A 20391-nucleotide genomic window follows, 5' to 3' on the forward strand; every position below is an offset into this window, starting at 1 on the left:
CAATTTGCCCATAAAATAGACATATTATAGAAAACCTAAGGATCAATTTTCAAAATCAGGAATCTAACAAGGCCTGAAATTGTAATGTTCTAAATGTACAGCTAAAGTAGTCAAAGCCTTGAGTCCAAAACAGAGCCTAGGATGATACTGTTCCATTTTAAAGCTTTTAAGTAATTCATTTGTGCTTAGTATGTTGTGCTACATTACATTTGTTCAATGCTATCAATTCGCAAACTAAATGAAGCCAAAATTAACAGTAAAGTCAAAATATTGTCAATACAGTCTTAGAGAGCAGACTGAACTGCTTACTACATTAAAAAGGGGGTAATAAAATGGCTTAAAAAGGAAATGGTGAGGAATCCTATGATTTCATAAAGCAAATTGTCAATCTAAACTTAACTAAAATTGTTACTATTCAGTGTAGCTAATAATTCTAAGATAGAGGGCATTGCTTTTATGACCTCAAAATAATATAAAAGAATTTTTTTGGAGTTTAATTTAAAAAAAACAACAATACAGATTCCATCTTAGAATCAATACTGTATATTGAGTCCAAGGCAGAAAAGCAGTGAGGACTAGGCAATGGGGTGGGGATGTGGGGGTTGAGAGGGGGTGTTGGGTTTAAATGATTTGTCCAGGGTCACAAGCTTGGAAGTGTCTGAGGCCAAATTTGAACCCAGAACCATCTGTTTCTAAGCCTGGCTCCCAATCTACTGAGCCACCTAGTCGGCCCCAAGGAGCTTTACTTTTAAAGTAGAGGATAATCACTTACCTCAGAGCAAAAAAAGGGGTATTAAATACAAAAGAATGTTATGATTTCCATATACTAGTTCCCAATAATTTTGATATGCCAACTGGTTTCAAGGAAAGGACACCACTTATTCATTTTATGATTTTCTAAAAATAGCATCTTAAAATGATCATCTAATTTTCATTTATTCTGGTACTTGAGATTTCGGTGATTAAAGAATCAAATTATTAACTTTCATCATAGGCTTGCTTGGTCACTGGATATGTCTTTTTATGATGAACAATAGAGCTTAAGTACTTACCTTTTGAATAACTCCTTTACAATCATGAGATAAAGCAACATTTGCAAGGAGTGTAAAAGCCAAATGCTGAATTGTGGGATTCTCAGACGTCAAATGGGAAGCCCATTTTAAGATACAAAGCATCAAAGAGTTACTTGGTGTTCCTCTAAATGCGGGCTGACCAGGATACTGCACAGAACTTGCCCCACAAAGAGAAGTGCAACCTTAAAAAAAAAAGAATTACAATTTATTACAATTTGTTTTATTATCTAGTTATAAACTACTGCCTGTTGACCAAAAATAATAAGCAGCAAATTAACAGATTATGTTTAGGCACATACTTTTGTTTTGGGCCCAAAGATTTATTTCACCTGTCTTCATTGGTGGTTCTACCACATTATAATCTATATTAACTAGGTAGAAATCTTCCCCTGTTGCCTTTCATTTCTATCCAGCTCGGCTCTATTCTTCTCTCCCAGGTTTATTTTGCTCCTACTATCTCTCTATTAAACACCAACCATCTCAATGTGCTATATGCTAATGTGCTATATGAGTGTGAACTAGTATTATTATTGTTGTCAAAATATAATCAATATCACTTTTTTGATGTTATTATTATGTCGAGTTTCTTTTGATTCTTCTGTCAAAAAAAGTACTGAAGATATATAATAAGGTGTGGGCTTTTGTGTAGTCTTTGACCTTTCATTTCTTATTTTTGATCCATATTTTCAAATAACGCAACCTTCACCTGTTTCCACTTATGCACTGAAGCCATTAAGTATTAAAGTGAATGCTAATTTTATTTTGAGGGTCTTATCAAGTCCTCTGTAGAATTTCTCTAATTCTTCATCCTCTGCAACAGATTTGATACATGAGATAATTATTTTTACAGTAATCTTTTTGCAAATAGTTATCATGAACACTGCAATTTTAGAAGCCAAGATGGGCAAGGATATGCCATAGATATAATTTATAAAGATTTAGCAAACTGCCTGACAAAGTCTCTCATGTAATTCTTATGGAAAAAATGGAAAAATATGGGTTAGACAACAATAAAATTAAGTATATTCAAAACTAATTACTTAGTAAGACTGATAGCATAGTCTTTATTGGTTTGATAACAACTTATTACTACTATTAATTATTTTTATAGATGACATGTGCCTATTTAATTTGTACATAATACAAAGGGAGGAAATCCAACAGTTGACAGTTAGGATTCAAAAAGATCTTGATAGGTTAGAACATTGTTTTTTTCCTAAGAACTTTAATAGGGAAAAATGTTTTGCCTTCATTTTAGGGGTAATGATTTTTCAGAAATGTATTAAATTAGATGGCCTGAGGTTTTTCCAACTCTGTTCTTTTGTGAAAAAATAGATATGAATATAGACCCTTCTCCCAAGAAGCTTATAATGTAATGGGAGAAAAATATTAAAGCAAATAACTAACACAAAACATAGTGTGATAAATAGAAAGGAGAAATCATGGCAAAGTTGAATCTTCCTTTGCTACCAAAAATTGTAGGAAGGAACTTAGCTGGGCAAAGGTTAAGAAAAGCTTCTTGAGGGAGGTAGCTCTTGAGTTAGGCTTTGAATAATGAGAAGGAATTCAAGTGATGGAAACGAGGAGAAGAGTCCATTCCAGAAATGGAGGCAGCATGACTGATCAATGACATAGATACACAAGAGGATTGGATGATAACAAGAGTCAGATTTGACTTGAATTTAGAATACATTAGTGATTCCGAAAGTGGGCGCCTGGTGAGTGCTACAGCGATCCAGGGGGGGCGGTGAATAACTGTAAGGGGGTGGTGATAGTATGTGACAGGGGGCTCTAAGAAATATTTTTTCTGGAAAGGGGACGGTAGGCCAAAAAAGTTTGGAAACCACTGGAATACACAAACAGGAGTAGGACATGATCAAGAATTTATCTTTAAAAAAGAAGAGAATGGGGAACTATTTTAAATAAAGAAATTATATGCTGTGATAAGAGTAGATTTATGATAAGGAAGGCTATTTGAATAAAAGATATGAAAGAACAGTTGAAGATGATATAAACTGTGAGAGGCAGGATTAACAGTTAACAGGTGACTACAGTAGTCCAGGTGCAGGCAATCAGAATTTGAACTAAGGTGTTTGCAGTGAAAATGGCAAAGAAGGACCAGAGATAAGAGGCACAGGGACAGTTGAGGTAGAATTTATGGGACTTGCTTTATTGGATAATGGGATAAGAGAATATAAGTCTAAGATGACTCAATGGTAACACAGAATATATTAATACCCTCAAAAGAAATTAGAGATGTTAGGTTCTGTGGCGGTTTGGGGATGAGAAAGATGAGAATTTAAATTTTAAACATTTTGAATTTAATGTACTGTTCGAACAACCCCATGAAGCACTTCTATCCCTAAAGTGCTGAATTCAGGTTAGATCCTTGGTTTTACTACTCTGATACTTGTCTAACTTTTCCACCATACTCCTCCAATCTCCAGATGTCCTCAGTTATCCTTGTCTTGTTTTTCAATCTTGACCTTCATTCAATTGCAACCTTCATAAGGGCAGGGACTATCTCTTCCTCTTAACATTGTGACTGGCATAGAACAGTTGTTTAATAATGATTAACAAATATATTTACCAGCTGGATAATTTGCAGTATAGACACAAAGTAGCTGTAGGGCTACCTTCATCAATGAATCATCCAATAGAAACCATGGCCAAAAAGCATGTAATAGAGGAACAAGATGCGCTCGAAGTGCTGCTTCCTGTTGAAGAAAATATAGAATGACTTAGAATGGAAACATATAGAATAATTTGGAAAGAAAGTAAGTATAGAATAACTTAGAATATATGAAAACTAGATATTAAAATAAAATGGAGGAGAAACAGCATTGTCAACTTTTTAAATATATCCCTCTTTCGATAAAGATTAACATTAAGTTATAAAAATGAATACAGAAACTTCAAAAGGATTCAATATTTCCTTTCAACAATAGGAGATACGACACTTAGCTATCATAGTACAGAAAAGGCCTTACACAAGAACTCAGTTTTGAAAAAGACTTTGTGCCCTCTTTAGATAAAAATGGCTATATGGAAGCTTCAAAGACATTTAAAATTAAATGAGCTACAGTCTAAAATGCTGAAATAATGATATATAGTCAACTCTTACTTATCCCAAAATGGTCGGGAAGTAATCTAGTTAATTAAAAATTCCAATTAACATCAAATTGCTTTGTATACTAAAAAAGGATTTATTATATCCCAATTATTCAAAAATTTATTAAATACAAATTATACTTCATATAATCTTAATGATTAAGAAGATATTTTTGGATCTTTCAGTGTTTTGGATTTATGATTATGAAAATTAATTATTATTCACTACATAATATTTATTCCTCAATAGGGGATATGCAGATTTTAGTCTAAAATGTTATTGGTTGTATCCAATTAAAAATAATAAGAAACGTTCCTTATTATTGATTCGAAACTAAATTACAAAATTAATTCATATAATTCAAATAAAACTCAAATTTTCCCAATTTAAAATAGCTACTCATTTTCAGGTATCAAGCTCTTTTAGAGAAATGAATGACCTCAAAAGCCAAATTATGGCTTGAGAAATCTTATTTTTTTTAATTATTTTAAAAAATTCACTGATGACTGAACTGGAATTAGGATGCTTTTTTTATGAGAAACAAACCAAATAAATGCATGTAACTACTTATCATGATGACAACAGTGACAAAAAAAGGTACTGCCATAATAAATGAAACACACTGTAATAGGAACTGGAAACCATAAAACTGACATCCAAAATAAAAAGAGAAACTCAAAGTACAAATATTAGAAGATTTTGATTAGTTCCCTCATCATTCAATGGTACTTTAGCATATTCTTCTCTTTCCTAATTTCATTAATTTTTTTGGGAAAAAAACCCACTTTCTGATTTATTCTTAGCTCAGAAACTCAAATATTGTAATATTTTGTTTGGTAATGATTCCATATATATATGTACACATATATATATATATGGATTATATCATAATTGGTATAATCCAAAAGTGGTTAGCTTTGTTAATAATAACTAATCTAGTATCAGATATTTCTTTATAACCAGAGCTTATCTAGTGTGTAATATAAACTATATGTTGTATGTATATAAACTATACTACTAGTTTGTATGTAAACTATAGTATTCCATGAAGAAAGAGGAACATATTAGAGGATTATTAAGGATACTATAATTTTACTTACTGGTGGTATTGTGATTTAAAATTTTTCACACCGAGAACATATTTCACTAATATGCAAACATAAGTGAATAACCAATGCAATTATGATAAAAATGATGTTAGTGGCTTGCACATGGTAGGTGCCCAGTAAACACTGGTTGAATGAATAGTGGCAGATAGTGGCTTATGTAAATTATGAAAATATTCATTAACATTTGCAAAGACGTTTTGAATAAGGTTACACTATAGACTGACACACAAGCATATATTTCTGATAAAACCACAGTATAAAACAATGTGATGTCTTATCTCCATTTCAGTATTATGATTTTTCTAAAGCAATACTTGCTCTTTAGGATACTATGTAAGTAAAAATTTAACACTACAAGATGAGGAATATGAAATAAATTGTTTATCTTTCAGAACATTTCTTGGCTCTTGGAAGTTTTAAGTATTAGAAATTTAAGAGTAACTTAAAATCTACTTCAGACTATCATATACACTTTAAATAGTTTTCAGATACCTTTTCTGAAAGCCAGCATAATTCAAATAATCTTGAATGACTGCTCTCATATCCAAATTGAACATAATGCAATTATATCATGCAGTACAATTCCAAGTAAGTGGTATTATCACATTTCCATGACTAAGTTAGAGAGCTGATGTATGCAAGAAATGTTTGTGATATCACCACTCAAATTAATGTTTTAACATTCTAATTAGGCATGTTTTTTGAAATGCTTTACATAAAAATGCTAAACAAATATGGAACAATGGCCTCAAATGCTAAATAAATTTCATAATTATTTTCCAGGTAAAATAAAACCCTTAAGGTACTATTATTCTAACTTACTCTTATGTAGATACAGCTATTTTACAGATAGTGAAAACAAGAATGAAATAGTTAAGGCCTCAGAATTAAAATTCAAAAACTCTTGACTTCTACTAGTTGAACTTAAGGACATAATACTTCTTAACAGGCTTTACATATGTTCTTGAATGGTATTTGTGGAACAGCTAAGTGGCAAAGTGGATAGTGCACCAGTCCTGGAGTCAGTAAGACCTGATACCAAATTCAGCCTCAAACACTTACTAGCTGTGTAACCCAGAGCAAGTCACTTAATTTTATTTGACTCAGTTTTCTCATCTCATCATCAAAATGATCTGGAGAAGGAAAAGGCAAATGACTCTAGTACATTAGCCAAGAAAGAACTAAAATGGGGTCATGAAGATTTGGACATGACCGAAACAACTGAACAATAAATAGTAAATGCTATTTGAAATACATATACTTCCTCTATTGACAAACAAATATGAAATGAAAAGAAATTCTAATTAACTTCTTTTTGAAATTTCATACTTTGTTATTATTTAAGCTTTAATTCCATTTTATTAACTGTAAAATTGAAATACCCAGAAATAAATCAGCATTTACATCAATAAGAAGTAGAAGTCTGCTATAGTTGCATCCTGACGTTTAAACAACAAAGTTAAAGAACTGATATAAGCAAGAAAAATATATAAAGCAATTGATGATTGAGAATATTTCTAATACAACAGATTAATTTATCTTGTATAGGGTTCTATGAATTATTCAATTGTGCCATTTAAAAACAATAAAATTCAAGGAATTTTTCACATAAATGTTAAATTATTCCTTATAATAATCAAACTGCTAGGGATCATTACTGTTATCAGAAGTTTGATGGTAGCTTTACTTACTTTATATTCCTGATTTTGATAAAGGCAATTTCTTAGCATCTGCATGGCAATATTTAGTTCCTTCCTAAAACCATTTTCCTGTTTAAATAAAAACAAATGAAAATATCTTAAGAACAGAATGTGTATTTTTTCTATATAGTACCCTGCTTTTGGCTCATGTTATAATACAGTAGAACTTCAATCATGCCTGACCAATGTAACTTGGAAGATGCTGACAAGCTAACCACCTCTGAAAGATGACCATATCTCAGCAAACTCATTCACCACAAAAAAGCTATTTCTGTTCTATCAAGCACAGAGGAATTGAGACATATAATAGGCTCCATGTTTCATTTCAATAAAGTGATGCAGGTACTGTATGGTTTTCAATCACATCAGATGTTGCTTGACATTCTCAATGATGAAGTAAGGGGTCTCTACTTCAAAGAGGCACAAGAAAGAGAGCAAGGAAGACCATGATAAATATGTATGCCATTGTTACAAATTACTTTTTAAGCTAGATTTTTACTCATTTATAAAAAATTAAAATACAAAAAGGCTTAGTCTAAATGCAGCTTTTTATTACACTGGGTTTTCTACTAATATCACCAGATTAATAATATCAATATGCCAGTTTTATAGAGTAAAAGTTTGATAAGACAGAATTCTTTTCATTTCTCCAAATTATGAAATAAATATCTGCTATGTATAAAAATGTTTCACATGTTTGTGTGTTAATGAATTTGTAAGGCATACTGCATCAGGAATATGACATATTAGTGACATGGTAGAGGGGGAATAGCATGGGAAAGCTCTGTTATTCCAGTGACACTGTTTGACTGTAAATTATAGAATGCTATCTCTCCAAAGAATTCAGTGTTATAGGTCATCCAAAGAGCACAAAAGAAGGACTTATTGTAAGTAAGCAGGCTGAAACACACGATCAATGAAAAACTGTATAGGAAGGATATCATTAGGCATATAACTGGGAAAGGAGATGGGTCAGTCAGATAGGAAAAGCAAGGAATTACTTACTTGTACCGCCTGATTCTTCTACTAGTGACATACAATTTCAAATAATCTAAGAAATAGCTCCCCGAACAATGGGAGTCTTTCCTCAACTACAAAGCCATGTAGTAATTGCAGTATGATAGACAAAAGAGCTTATAAAGACAGTGTCACACGGTATAGATAAGTTACAATCACTGGAAAAAGTACTGACATTTTCAAAATATGGGATCCATCAATGTATTGAATATGAAATGTGAAACTAGACATATCTAACAATAGGCATATTTATGACAATGGAATGCTGATATGTGTATAAATATACACATACAACTTTCATATATTTACTATGGACTAAAAACTCAGATAGACCGATGCCTAAATTTTCTGAATAATTACACTGGTAGTATGCACAGTACCATTCATGTAAGGAAATGTAAATATGTCATGAAACAAAAGACATGATCTAAATTCTAGTTAAATGATTCTAAAATTATTATATCAAGGTATAATCGCAAATCCCTAAGACTGTGATAATATCATCTTCAAATAAATAATGAACATCTACCAGGATATTCTCTCATCTGAATGACAGCTCATTATATATAACTAGCAGATTAATATTCAATTTATACTAAACTGTATTTTGTCCTTTCCTAGGAAAGGATTGATGAGTATATTGAAAAAATGAATTCCAAGTAAACTCATTCTTTTTTACAACTAACTTGTAGATTTTATACATACCTTTTTTTTTGGCCCCCTTTTCCTGGGCTTCAGAGAATCTAAGTTGAGTTGTGCATGAATGTGTTTCATTTGCTCTATGCAGCTCTCTATGAGGCCAGCTGAAAGATAACATCTCTAAGATTTAGAAGTAAATTTCCTTGACAATAGTTAGAAATTTCATTTGCAGCTAAGACCAGTGAAAAGTTAATGTTTGGCTTTCTTACTACAGGGTTTATGATTTTAATGAGAAATGGAAAGAGAACTTATATGAAAAATCCACTCATTTCTATGTTGGTTACTTCTAAAATCCAAGTGAAAGCAATTATATAGTGCTTTATAGTTTGCAAAGTACTTTACATATATTATTTCACTTTGTAGACATGGGCCCACAGAGGTTGTGATGTACAATGGTTAAAAAGTGACAGAGCTAGGATTTAAACCAGGTCCTCATTTCAAATCTAGCACTGTGGGGGCAGCTGGGTAACTCAGTGGAGTGAGAGTCAGGCCTAGAGACGGGAGGTCCTAGGTTCAAACCCAGCCTCAGCCACTTCCCAGCTGTGTGACCCTGGGCAAGTCACTTGACCCCCATTGCCCACCCTTACCACTCTTCCACCTATGAGACAATACACCGAAGTACAAGGGTTTAAAAAAAAAAAATCTAGCAATGTGCCCATTACACCATACTGTCTCTATTATTTACTATAATGTGTTTGTGTATCTGATTATGGTGAATTTAATTCAGATTTATAGCAGAACACTGATCCAATAACTTCCAGTAATGATGATACCATCAGAATTGAAAGTTCAAACAAGTGAAAAATTTATGAAAATAGATGGATTGAAAAATTATATTCATAATAATGGCTGATATTTATCCTTAATTAAGTAGTTAAATCAGCTGAATTATTTCATTTAAGTCTCACAACAATGCTGAGTTGATACTATAGATGTATAATTATCCTCATTTTAGAGGAAAGGAAATATGTTCAAAGTGGTTAAATAACTTGCTTCTTATCAATCCGGTAAATCTCAGAGGTGGGCCCTGAACTCATGGAGTTCTTGACTTCCAAGGCCAGCCCTAGAGATTCACTACATTGTTCTGTCTTTTGTTACTGTTTAAACATCTGAAATGAAGCAGAAAAATGCTGGTCAAAATGTTGAGACCCTTAAAATGAACCTGCTGAGGCCAATCAAAAGTGAAAAATAGTGTCTGGTTGAACTAATGGGTATTAGGCTCATCATCTCTGCTTAAATGATCCTTCAATGTATTTAGATAGTATACTCTTCAGTCATGTCTAGTTCTCTCTAACACCATTTGGAGTTTTCTTGGCAAAGATACTAGAGTGGTTTTGTCATTTCCTTCTACAGCTCATTTTATAGATGAAAAACTGAGGCAAAATAGGGTTGAATGACTTGCCCAGGGTCACAGAAATAGTATGTGTCTGAGATCAGACTGGATCTCACAGAATTGAATCTCTCTGACTCCAGGCCTAGCATACTATCTACTGTGCCAGCTAAGAGTACTTTTCCTCTTTTTTTTTTTTTTTTTTTTTTTTTTTTTTAAATTTTTAACCCTTACCTTCTGTCTTGGAGTCAATACTGTGTATTGGCACCGAGGCAAAAGAGTGGTAAGGGTAGGCAATGGGGATCAAGTGACTTTTCCTCTTTTTTATATATTCCTTTTTAGATTTGGTACATGGATATTGAGAATATTGTCTGCTAATATTTTTTAAATAGGAGTTTAAAGATGATAAAATGTTTAATTATTCATTTTTTATTTTTATATATTTTTCTCTCAGACTATACTGAATGTTAAAAGGATGTCAAAATTTGATCTGTAGGTATAAGCAGAAATGTGATTAGCAGGAGAATAAATGCATGAAAATACTCTAAGAGTAAATTCTTTTACTAGTTGAGAAATGAGCCTAATAACTTTTTTAAAAACTCATATCTTCTGTTTTAGAATCAATACTGTGTACTGGTTCTAAGGCAGAAGAGCTGTAAGAACTAGGCAATGGAGGTTAAATGACTTGCCCAGGGTCACAGCAACCTAGTAATTTTTTAGGGCTTTTTTTTTATTTCTTTCATTTCAATCATTTCAATCACTAAACAACACATGCTATTAGGTTCACATCTAGCATATATCAAATAAAATATTAATTACTGACATGTTAGCTCAAGTCATAGTATATAAATAAAGTTTGTTAGAGAATCTTTAATCTATAATTTACTGATAGGAATTATCTAGAATTATCACAGTGACTAGTTTCTATTTATTTTCATACATATTGTTAAAGAGCAGAATCTTAAGAATACACTTATTGTACATGATAGGTATTTAATAAATGCTTGTTGAATTGAACTTGAGGGACAACTACAAGTTTCTGGTAGAAAATCAAGTGATTTGGATAGATCTATTATAAAAAAGAAAAGACGGAAGGATGATGATTCTCTTCAAAAAAAAGTGAAAAGTCACTATTACAAACAGTTCTGATTAAGTATCTTTCAATCTTTTAAAGAAAAGGACCAGCAAAAATAAGTTTTGATTAGTAGAAAGTAGGAATAATCCTTAAAGCTTATCTAGTCCAAACCCTTCATTTTAGAGATGAAGGCCAGATAGAGGTGAATCATGAATTCATATCCAGTGGCCTTCAAATTGAGTATTTTTCCACTATATTACATTGTCATCCCAATGTTTTGTGGTGAAAATGAAAGACTGCATATAGACAGCCCACAGTACATTGATACTACTGAAATATTACTCAAAAATAGGAAGGCCTTGAGCACAATGAGTTGGTCTTCTACTCAGGATTAATAGTAAGATATGGACAAGAATCACACAGGATGAAGAGGCATGGAAGGCTTCCAAACTACAATAGAGAGGGAATTGTCACAAATCCATTAAAATAATTAAATACTAGATTTTCACTTTCCAGAGATCTTTCAAAGGAGAACAGATAACAATCCTTGAAGTTTAACAAGTAATTTACCTCAAGGTACAGGACAAACAATATGACATCAATATATCACTTTTTGTAATGTAATCTAAGACACTAGAAGATGCTTACATAGGAGACAAATAGAATAGGGAGAATTCTCTAAGTACTAATGTAGTGCAACTTAATATCCCTAATTATTCAATACAAAATCTGTTTACTCTAATCAGGTACTATGTTCTGATAAATATTTATGATAGGATAGATATTGATAATATACATTTTAGAATTTAGCTAAACCATAAATTTAAATGATTTGTATTATGCTTAGTCTTTCAGTTATACCAAGATATAAATATGTTCTTTGAAGCAGAAATCAAAATAGCTCCTATAACACTTTGATTTGCAGTGTTCATGCATTTTGAGGCTTACCATTCCAGGCGTATTTCTGAGCTCTTTTACTGACAGCCAGAAGTGACAGCAAAGAACTGATGGCAAATCTTTTCAGTGTATCCTTGGAGGACTGTTTTTCATAACTCTGTAAAAAATAAAAATAAATAAATATGCGCAAACACAATATATAATACAAAATACATGTGTACGTACACACACACACACACACACACACACACACACACACACACACACACAAAATTACCTAACTCAGAAGACTACAAATTCTGAAGAAAAATGATTCATTGTAATAGGCCTCTAGTACTTGAAGTTTAACATGGCAGTATTGTTATCAATTGTAATTACTGGAACCACATGCTAAGTGAATGTCTGAATGGTCTCTGTGGTTGGTATTATATAAAGAATTTAGAAAGTGCAAAAAAGCTGTAGTTCCTACACTCAAGAAGATCTTCATCTAAAGGAGATAAGATAAATATTTAGAATGAATAAATAACAGTACTTGAGCTATGCGAACCTCCCCACTATGGCATTCCTATTGTGTGTTCAATTCCCTTAGAACTTTGGTAGGTAACTGGCTAGCTAATTAATGAGTTAAGTCTTACTTAGGTATTAATGATAACTAATTTAGTAAAATAACTCATAAAAAAAAGTAATAAAGACTTTCCATGCTAGGCAGGACCAATTAGGGAGATATTTTTGCAAAGGGGACCTTTTGGATCTGTCAGATCATCTCATGTAGATAGCTGTTTTACCCACGTGCATGACTAAGGGAAATAATTTTTGTGAAAATGCTTTGAAATCAATACAATAAAACATTATGGAATATAAATCATGGCTACAGAAGGCTAATACTTATTTACATGTCTAGATAGAAAATGCAGAAAAGCTTAAGGAAGGTAACATATATAATAAAACTTTAAAGGAATGAGGAAAAAAATTCTTGGAAATAGAAAAGTAAAAAGTTAAAAATGAGAATGTTAAGAACCCAATTAGAACCAAGATTACATAGAGGGTAACAGCAGGAAACAGGGTAGGGTGGATCAATTAGTAGTAGTATTAAAACCCAGCAGTGTGACTTTGATAAAGTGCATATTGAAGCCACTTATTTTATCTCTTCAATTAGCCTTAATTCAAGAACTATTTCAAAAATAATCACTATATGCAAGGCAATCTACTTAGTGTTAGGGATAAAAAAAATAAATTTTTAAATAGTGTCTGTCCATAAGAAGCTTTCTCAAATATAGGGACCATATTTTACAGTTCTCCATATTTCCTAGGACAGTCCTTTAAATTGTACATGCTCAATGAATGTTTTATTGATTAGAGGATGGAAAAGAAATAATATGTCATAGTTAATAAAGATGGCATTGTGGTCAGAGAATGGAGCCTAGATGAATTTTCAGCTGTGTGAATAACATGGAATGCCTTGGTTTTCTGTGATATTATAGAAGAAAAAGTGACACAAAATTAGCTGATATTCATGGGTAGATAATAAAGTCTGCAAGGTTATGCATGCTATTTACTTAATGTTCAAAAATGTGGCATACTGGAAGGAATCAGAAGACTTGAGAAACAAAAATGCTAATAATATCTTAATGTTCAAAAATGTGGCATACTGGAAGGAATCAGAAGACTTGAGAAACAAAAATGCTAATAATGTCTTCTTGCCCAAACTACATTGCATTTAACTACTGTATTTACTCACTTTATTTTTATACTATACATAATTATATGTAATCTTGTTTCCTCCATTAGTATGTAAGTTACCTGAAAGGAGGGCTACTCTTTATACTTTAAACTTGTACCTAGGACAGTGCCTGGCACACTGTGGTGCTTAAAAAATGCTTCTTGACTGATTGATGTAATCAAAATGTCATAATATAGAAATTTATGGGTTGTAATTAATTAGAAGTTTCAATGAAATTGGAGGTAGAATGAAAGTCAAAGATCACCTAGTTCAACATCCTCATTTTGAAGATGAGAAATCTGAGACTCAGGGAGATTGGGTAACTTATTCAAGGTCACACTACTTGGTAGTTGCATAGTTGATTCTAAGGAATATAGGTACTGAGCTGGAATTTGGGATATGTGATACTTAAAGAATACTCAATATATGCAATTATGAAACTGTGGCTGTTTAGTACATTTTTACTAATATTTTAAATGAATATAATACCATTATATTAGACACCACAGATAAAACAGATGAGTTTCCTATTCTTATCTTTTAGAATATTTTCCTTAAAATTAACTCATTTCATAATAAGCAATATTATTATAATAATCCATAAAAGCTATATTAATAAATCATCTATTTTGTGATGGGCAAAAAGTTTCCTGAAAATATTTTGGTCTATGATAACCTCTCTTTCCTACCCTTCCCACAAGGTAACCCCTAGGAATATTAAAATTGTTAAAAAGACCAAGGAAAAGAACTTTTTACCACCATATACTATAGGTGTGCCTCTACTTCCTCTCTTTTCACTCTCTTCTTAACTCCTTACAATCTAGTGTCTGATCCTTTGCTAAAGCCTACTTATTAAGATAGCCAGATGGTGGGTCTGCCTATCTCAAGTCTTTTCCCACTCCAATCCATCCTCTATTTAGCTTCCAATGTGTACTAATGGAGTACAAGGAAAGGCAAAAAAACCAATATTCCCTACTCTCAAGGAGTTCATAGTCTAATGGGGGGAAAAAACCATGCAAACAACCATAAACAAACAAGATATATACAGGAGAAATTGGGGGAGACTCAGAGAGAAGGCACTAAGATGAAGGAAATCTGGTAAAGGCTTCTTGCAAAAGGTAGGCCTTTAGCTGAGATTTGAAGGAAGCTGAGCAAACTAAAAAGCAGAGATAAGAAGGAAGAATACCCTAACTATGAGAAGAGGTCAAATGTGTTTGAAAAAGAGTAAGGAAGATCTAGTAAAAAAGGCGCAGAGAGAGAGAGAGAGACAGAGAGAGAGAGAGAGAGAGAGAGACAGAGAGAGAGAGAGAGAGAGAGAGAAGAAAAATCAGGATAGAATAGTGTCACAAAAATCTAGAGAAGATAACATCAAGGAGAAGATGCTGATTAATAGTATCAAAAATTGTAAAGGGATCAAGAAGGATGATAATTAAGAAAAGACCATTAAATCTGGCAATTACATGATTATTGATTATTTTAAGAGTATAGTTTCAATGCAATCATGAAGGTAGAGGCCATATGGAAAGGAATTGCAATACATGAATAGGATGAGCTACTGACCCACTTCCCTTAGCCTTTTGCCCAACAACACCCTATAGATGCTATGAGAATTATATTTCACCTGCCACCATCTTATGGGTAACAAACTCTTATCATTTGTTATTTTCTCTATATTTGTATCATGTAAGCTTTGATTAATTAGGGATAAACTATCTCCAACATTCCTTCTCTCATCTCCATCTTCCTCAACCCCAAAACATCTATCTACTGCAATTCCATTTACTTTTCACTGTTTTCTCTAAAATTCCTATTCTATTGTTGGGGGTTAAAAATATTGGTGAGAGTCTGATGAAATTGCAGAGAGAAGTTTGGTAAACCAGCAACATTTATTTATTTCTAACAAGAGGTTGGGATAAGAAACAGGAGGAAGGAAATTAAGAGATTTTCTTATAACTATGCCTAAACCCAAACCCTATACTAAAAGTTCTAAGAAACCCTAAATCTAACTGCCTTCTTGGGCAGGATCTTCTTGCCTGACAAAGCAGGCCTAACTAAAACTACTCTGCCTATCTAAAATTATATTCTGTATTTATCTTACCTAAGCTAAATCAATGAACTCCCTCAAACAACCTCCTTAAAGTAGTTCTCCTTCAAATTCAAATAGTGAAACTGCCTGTCACAAAGACACAGGCAGTTTCCACAGCTCCCTCAAGTTCTGAGGAGAAAAAGCCTCAGTTAGACTTTTCTCCCTCAAAGTGCTGAGAAGAGAACTCCTCAAAGACAGACTCCTTCTCAAGGCTGTATCTAACTGCCAGACTTCTTGACTGAGAGAGAATGACATAGAACCTCTGCTCCCTCTGAAGCCAAAGAAAATGGAATCCTTTCTTATCTGACTATTTTCTTTTATAGTTGGTCTCTTAAAGAGACTTATCTGTCTGTTACTGTCTCTTAAAGAGAGAGAATGAGATTAAGTAACTTCCTTTAATATAGAAATTCCGTTCTTAACAAGACGGTGTGAAATTAATAAAACTTCTTATAACACTATAATGAACAAGTTTCTCTTCATTCTGAGGGAGATAGGAGATAGTAAATACAAAGTCAACCAAACAACTGAAACAACTACCAACTCAACCACTTCCCCTCAGAACATAGTGGGGGGCAGTTTAAGATTATGTATCCAAAACCCCCTAGAATAGTGGTCCTCCTCAGGTCACCAGCCCTATCTCCTGGCCTCAACAGTCCTTATTCAAGGGCTACAACTTTTATAGAGAAAGAGAGTGTAGCACTGTGACCACCATGGATAGGCACCCAAGAGGTATGGGAACAGCAGCACCCCAACCCTTACTATTGACCCTGCCTTTTCTAGTCTGCCCCCATAGCTACATTCCAGGGAAGCAATCCCTGAGTAGATATGACCTGACAACTGCTTCTGTGCTGCCTCTCCCACCTCCTCAGCAGCCACAGCAACAGAACCCAGAAAAGAAACTGCTTGTCACTAAATCCTTTGGCACTGCAAAATAGTTCTAAAAAGATGTATTATTATCTACCTTAATACTATACCCTAAAGACCACTGGACTTTGTTATTATGACTTAAAGGTGAAATCTCCTGTATGTGTATATTGTCTTATAGCACTGTTCATTTGAAGTCTAGATTATGACCATATCTACTATATATTTCAGTGACACTAACTATAGTTAAAAAATTATTTATGATGAACAAAATTTGAGGTTATTGTTTTATGGGCATAAAATGCACAAGCAAATTTAAAATAGGAAGTTGGGCTTAGATGGTCCCATTTACACACAGAAGTAACAAATCACTATTTTTATGCATATATATATATATGTATATATATATATTTGTGAATCACATGCCAAATTCACAGATACTAAATAAAAAATTATATTTCTATATTTTCCCTTATAGGAACACAATTTTAAAAACATAAATACTGTGAAGATAACCATTTTGTGAAGTAATTAAAAACAAAGAAAAATACCTCAAGAATAATTTTAAAAAGTCGTTCTATAGATTCCTTATTTCCATCATCTGCATCAAGAAGTGAAGCCATTGTAGGACTATGGTTTGAATTTTGTTTCTCTGGTAGACATCTCTTCCCTTCTTCAGTCAGGAGAATGCAAAGGAATTGCATGCAGGCAGTATAGAGGTTAGAGTAGGTGGCAGAAAACCCCACGCATTTGCAAACTGTATCTAAAAGGCAAAATGAGTTCAGATGTAAATGTTCAGAATCTCCCTAAACTGAAAGAGTGAAATGAACAAATTGATTGAGGGAATTAAATATAGTACAATGTAGTATTTCTAAGGAGAGAAAAAAATCTTACAGTTCATATTTAACTTAGTGAGAGCGAACATACTTAATGCATAAATATATATACTTGTATACATGCGCACATGCAAAATTAATACAGAGTAGTTTTAGAAAGGGGTATGAGAGTAGCTAGGAGGACCAGGAAATTCTTCATTAAAGAAATTGGCCCTTGACCTGAAGTTTTTTTTTTTTGTTTTTTTTTTAAGAAACAAGGTAGTTAGGTTGTATGTGGCTGGAGAATTAAATTTGGAATCAGGAAGAATTGAGTTCAAATCCAGCCCAAGGCATTTAGTAGCTGTATGACCTAGGACAAATCACTTAAACCCTTTGCCTCAGTTTCTTCAATTGTAAAATGGCAATAATGATAGCACCCTACCTCCTAGAGTTATGAGGATCAAATGAGAAAATAATTGCAAAGTGCTTAGCACAGTGCCTGGCACAAAGTAGATGCTAAAAAATTAATATTATTATTATTATGCATTTGAAGAGATATTCTGTCAGATATGGAGAGAAAAGATCAAGGCTTTGTGCAAGGAATAGTGAATAGGCCAATACTGTTGGCTGAGAGAGTGTGCGTAAGAAAATAAAGTATAAGAAAGCTGTAGCGGTTATAAGAAAAAATACTGGGAACAAACTTCTGAATGAAAGAGAATTTGTTGTGTATATACATTTCATACAAATCTGAGGTCTACAGACTCACTAAGAGCCTAAGACCCCAAGACTTGAACTGACATAGTATTTTATACCTGAGCTAAATTACAAACACTCAGTTTAGAAGTCTGCCAAGTGGGGTCTTTCTTGGCAAGAAAGTTTGAATTTTTTCTTGTGAAGGTCATCAGGTCTAGCAAGTGGGGTTTTTCTTGGAAAGAAAGTCAGGCCTTGAAATATTGCTTTTCTATAAGACAGATACATAGCCCTTGGTTCCATATATGGTAATAATGAGGATAGCCAAGGTTATTCTGTAGCTGAGGTGTAATAAATTTTTAGTCTTAGGAGCATCTGGACACATTTCAGGATGCTGAAAGCCTGCACAGGATTCCCTTAGCAAGAATATTTTGCCAAGGTACTACAGGAGATTTTCCTTGTTTTTTTTTTTTTTATTCATGATATTGATAACTGATTCTCATATGCAATTATTCAATAAATAATTCTTACTATTAAGCCTCTAGTTACAGCTTATAATACTGGATATTTAATGGGATTACATGCAGAGGACATAAAGGTAAAAAAGGCATAAATCAATGAATATAAACTGATTAAAGTTGCTTAATTAGGGTATCTTTTACAAAGTAGAAAGAGTCAAGGACTGAAGAGCTTTAAATGTCAAAAAGAGAAATTTACATTTGCTTCTTCAGGCAAAAATAGAGTTTGTTAAGTAGTGGGTAACAGGGTGGAGGAGGGGAGCATGATCAGATCGCATAGGAAAATCACTTTAGCAGCCTTATGGAGGATGTATTGGAGGAAGGACTATTGATGCAGGGAGACCAAACAGGAGGCCATTGCAGGAATCCAGGTAGGAGATAATTGAAAGCCTTCCCTTGGCCTCAGGCCATGATACAAGGCTGGTGGTTGTGTGTGAGTGTGGCCACAGAGGAATGTATGTGAGAATTGAGTTGATGTAGAAATAGAAGCAACAAGGTTTGGTAACTGAGTGGATATGTGGGATAAGTGAGAATGCAGAGTTCATATAGTAGTAGGAAAAATTGAGAAATCATGAGGGCAGGAACTGCTCCATTTTTGTCTTTGTATCCCTGGTGCTTAGGACATAGTAGATATTTAATAAATGTTTGCTAAATGAATTAAAATTCAAGCTAGGATTTTTGCTTATACTTTTTTTAAACCCTTACTTTCTATCTTAATATTGATATTAAGTATCTGTTCTAAGGCAAAAGAACAACAAGGGCTAGGCAACTGGGTCACACCTATGGGAAGTGTCAGAGGCTAGATTTGAATTCAGGCCCTCCTGACTCCATGTCTGGCACTGTATTATTTAGCTGCTCCCACTTATGTTTTTATTTTCATTTAGTAATCTGTTGAAGTAGTTTTTCATTTACTTGCCCTTTTTATCTGTTGACCTCTGTGCCTAGAGGACTCTTCAGTTAACCTCCTGATTTCCTTTAAGATTCAGTTCCAGTTCTACCTTCTAGAGGCCCTTCTCCATCAACTGCTATTGCCCTTCCCTTTACAAGACTACTTTCCCTTAACTCTTGTTTTTATCTTCTATGCACTAATTTATGTTTATGTTATCTCCTCCCATTAGAATGTAAGCTCCCTGAGAACAGGGACTATATTTGTTTTTTAATTTAGATCTCCAAGTAATGCACAATTTCTAGCAAATAGTGTTTCATAAATGCTAGTTGACTTATTGGTCAACTTTTACATATTACCACTTTTAATTAAGGTATAAGGTTTTCTTTTTTAAGTCATTATTGTAAAAGAATTATTATACACGAGATCCTTATTCATAAATTTGCTATTGTTCTAAATACAGACTCTTTGGATGCATGCCTAAATGTAATAAAAAAAAACATCTCATAACCTACATCACAATAATAAAATGTATTAAATAAATTATTGTGATCAAAAAAAAATTCAGGGCTGAAGTGGATTATATCTACCATGTCACAAGTTATAACAGTTAGGGGACTTTGAAATAATGACATATAAATCAGTTGAAAGAATGGAAATATTGAGACCAAAGAAAAGACTATTTTATATTTATCTATAATAACAACAAAAAGCACTGACATTTGTAGAGTGCTTTATGGTTCATGAAGCACTTTAAAGATATTATCTCAATTGATTTTCAACAGAATCTTTTAAGATAG

The 20391-nt window shown here is 33.0% G+C and overlaps 1 protein-coding gene across 1 annotated transcript in view; it reads right to left on the reverse strand.

Annotated features, from left to right (window-relative positions):
• Positions 1-20391, reverse strand: part of RTTN (rotatin) — a 233494-nt gene that overhangs the window by 11615 nt on the left and 201488 nt on the right. The window contains exons 40-45 of the mRNA XM_044667121.1: positions 17234-17445; positions 12064-12169; positions 8717-8814; positions 6986-7063; positions 3664-3790; positions 1053-1255 (exon numbers count right to left, since the gene is read on the reverse strand). Coding sequence (XP_044523056.1) covers positions 1053-1255; positions 3664-3790; positions 6986-7063; positions 8717-8814; positions 12064-12169; positions 17234-17445 — 824 coding nt within the window. The remainder of the gene's footprint in view (positions 1-1052; positions 1256-3663; positions 3791-6985; positions 7064-8716; positions 8815-12063; positions 12170-17233; positions 17446-20391) is intronic.

This window comes from Gracilinanus agilis, chromosome 1 (genome assembly GCF_016433145.1).
Source record: "Gracilinanus agilis isolate LMUSP501 chromosome 1, AgileGrace, whole genome shotgun sequence".
Classification (NCBI taxonomy): domain Eukaryota; kingdom Metazoa; phylum Chordata; class Mammalia; order Didelphimorphia; family Didelphidae; genus Gracilinanus; species Gracilinanus agilis.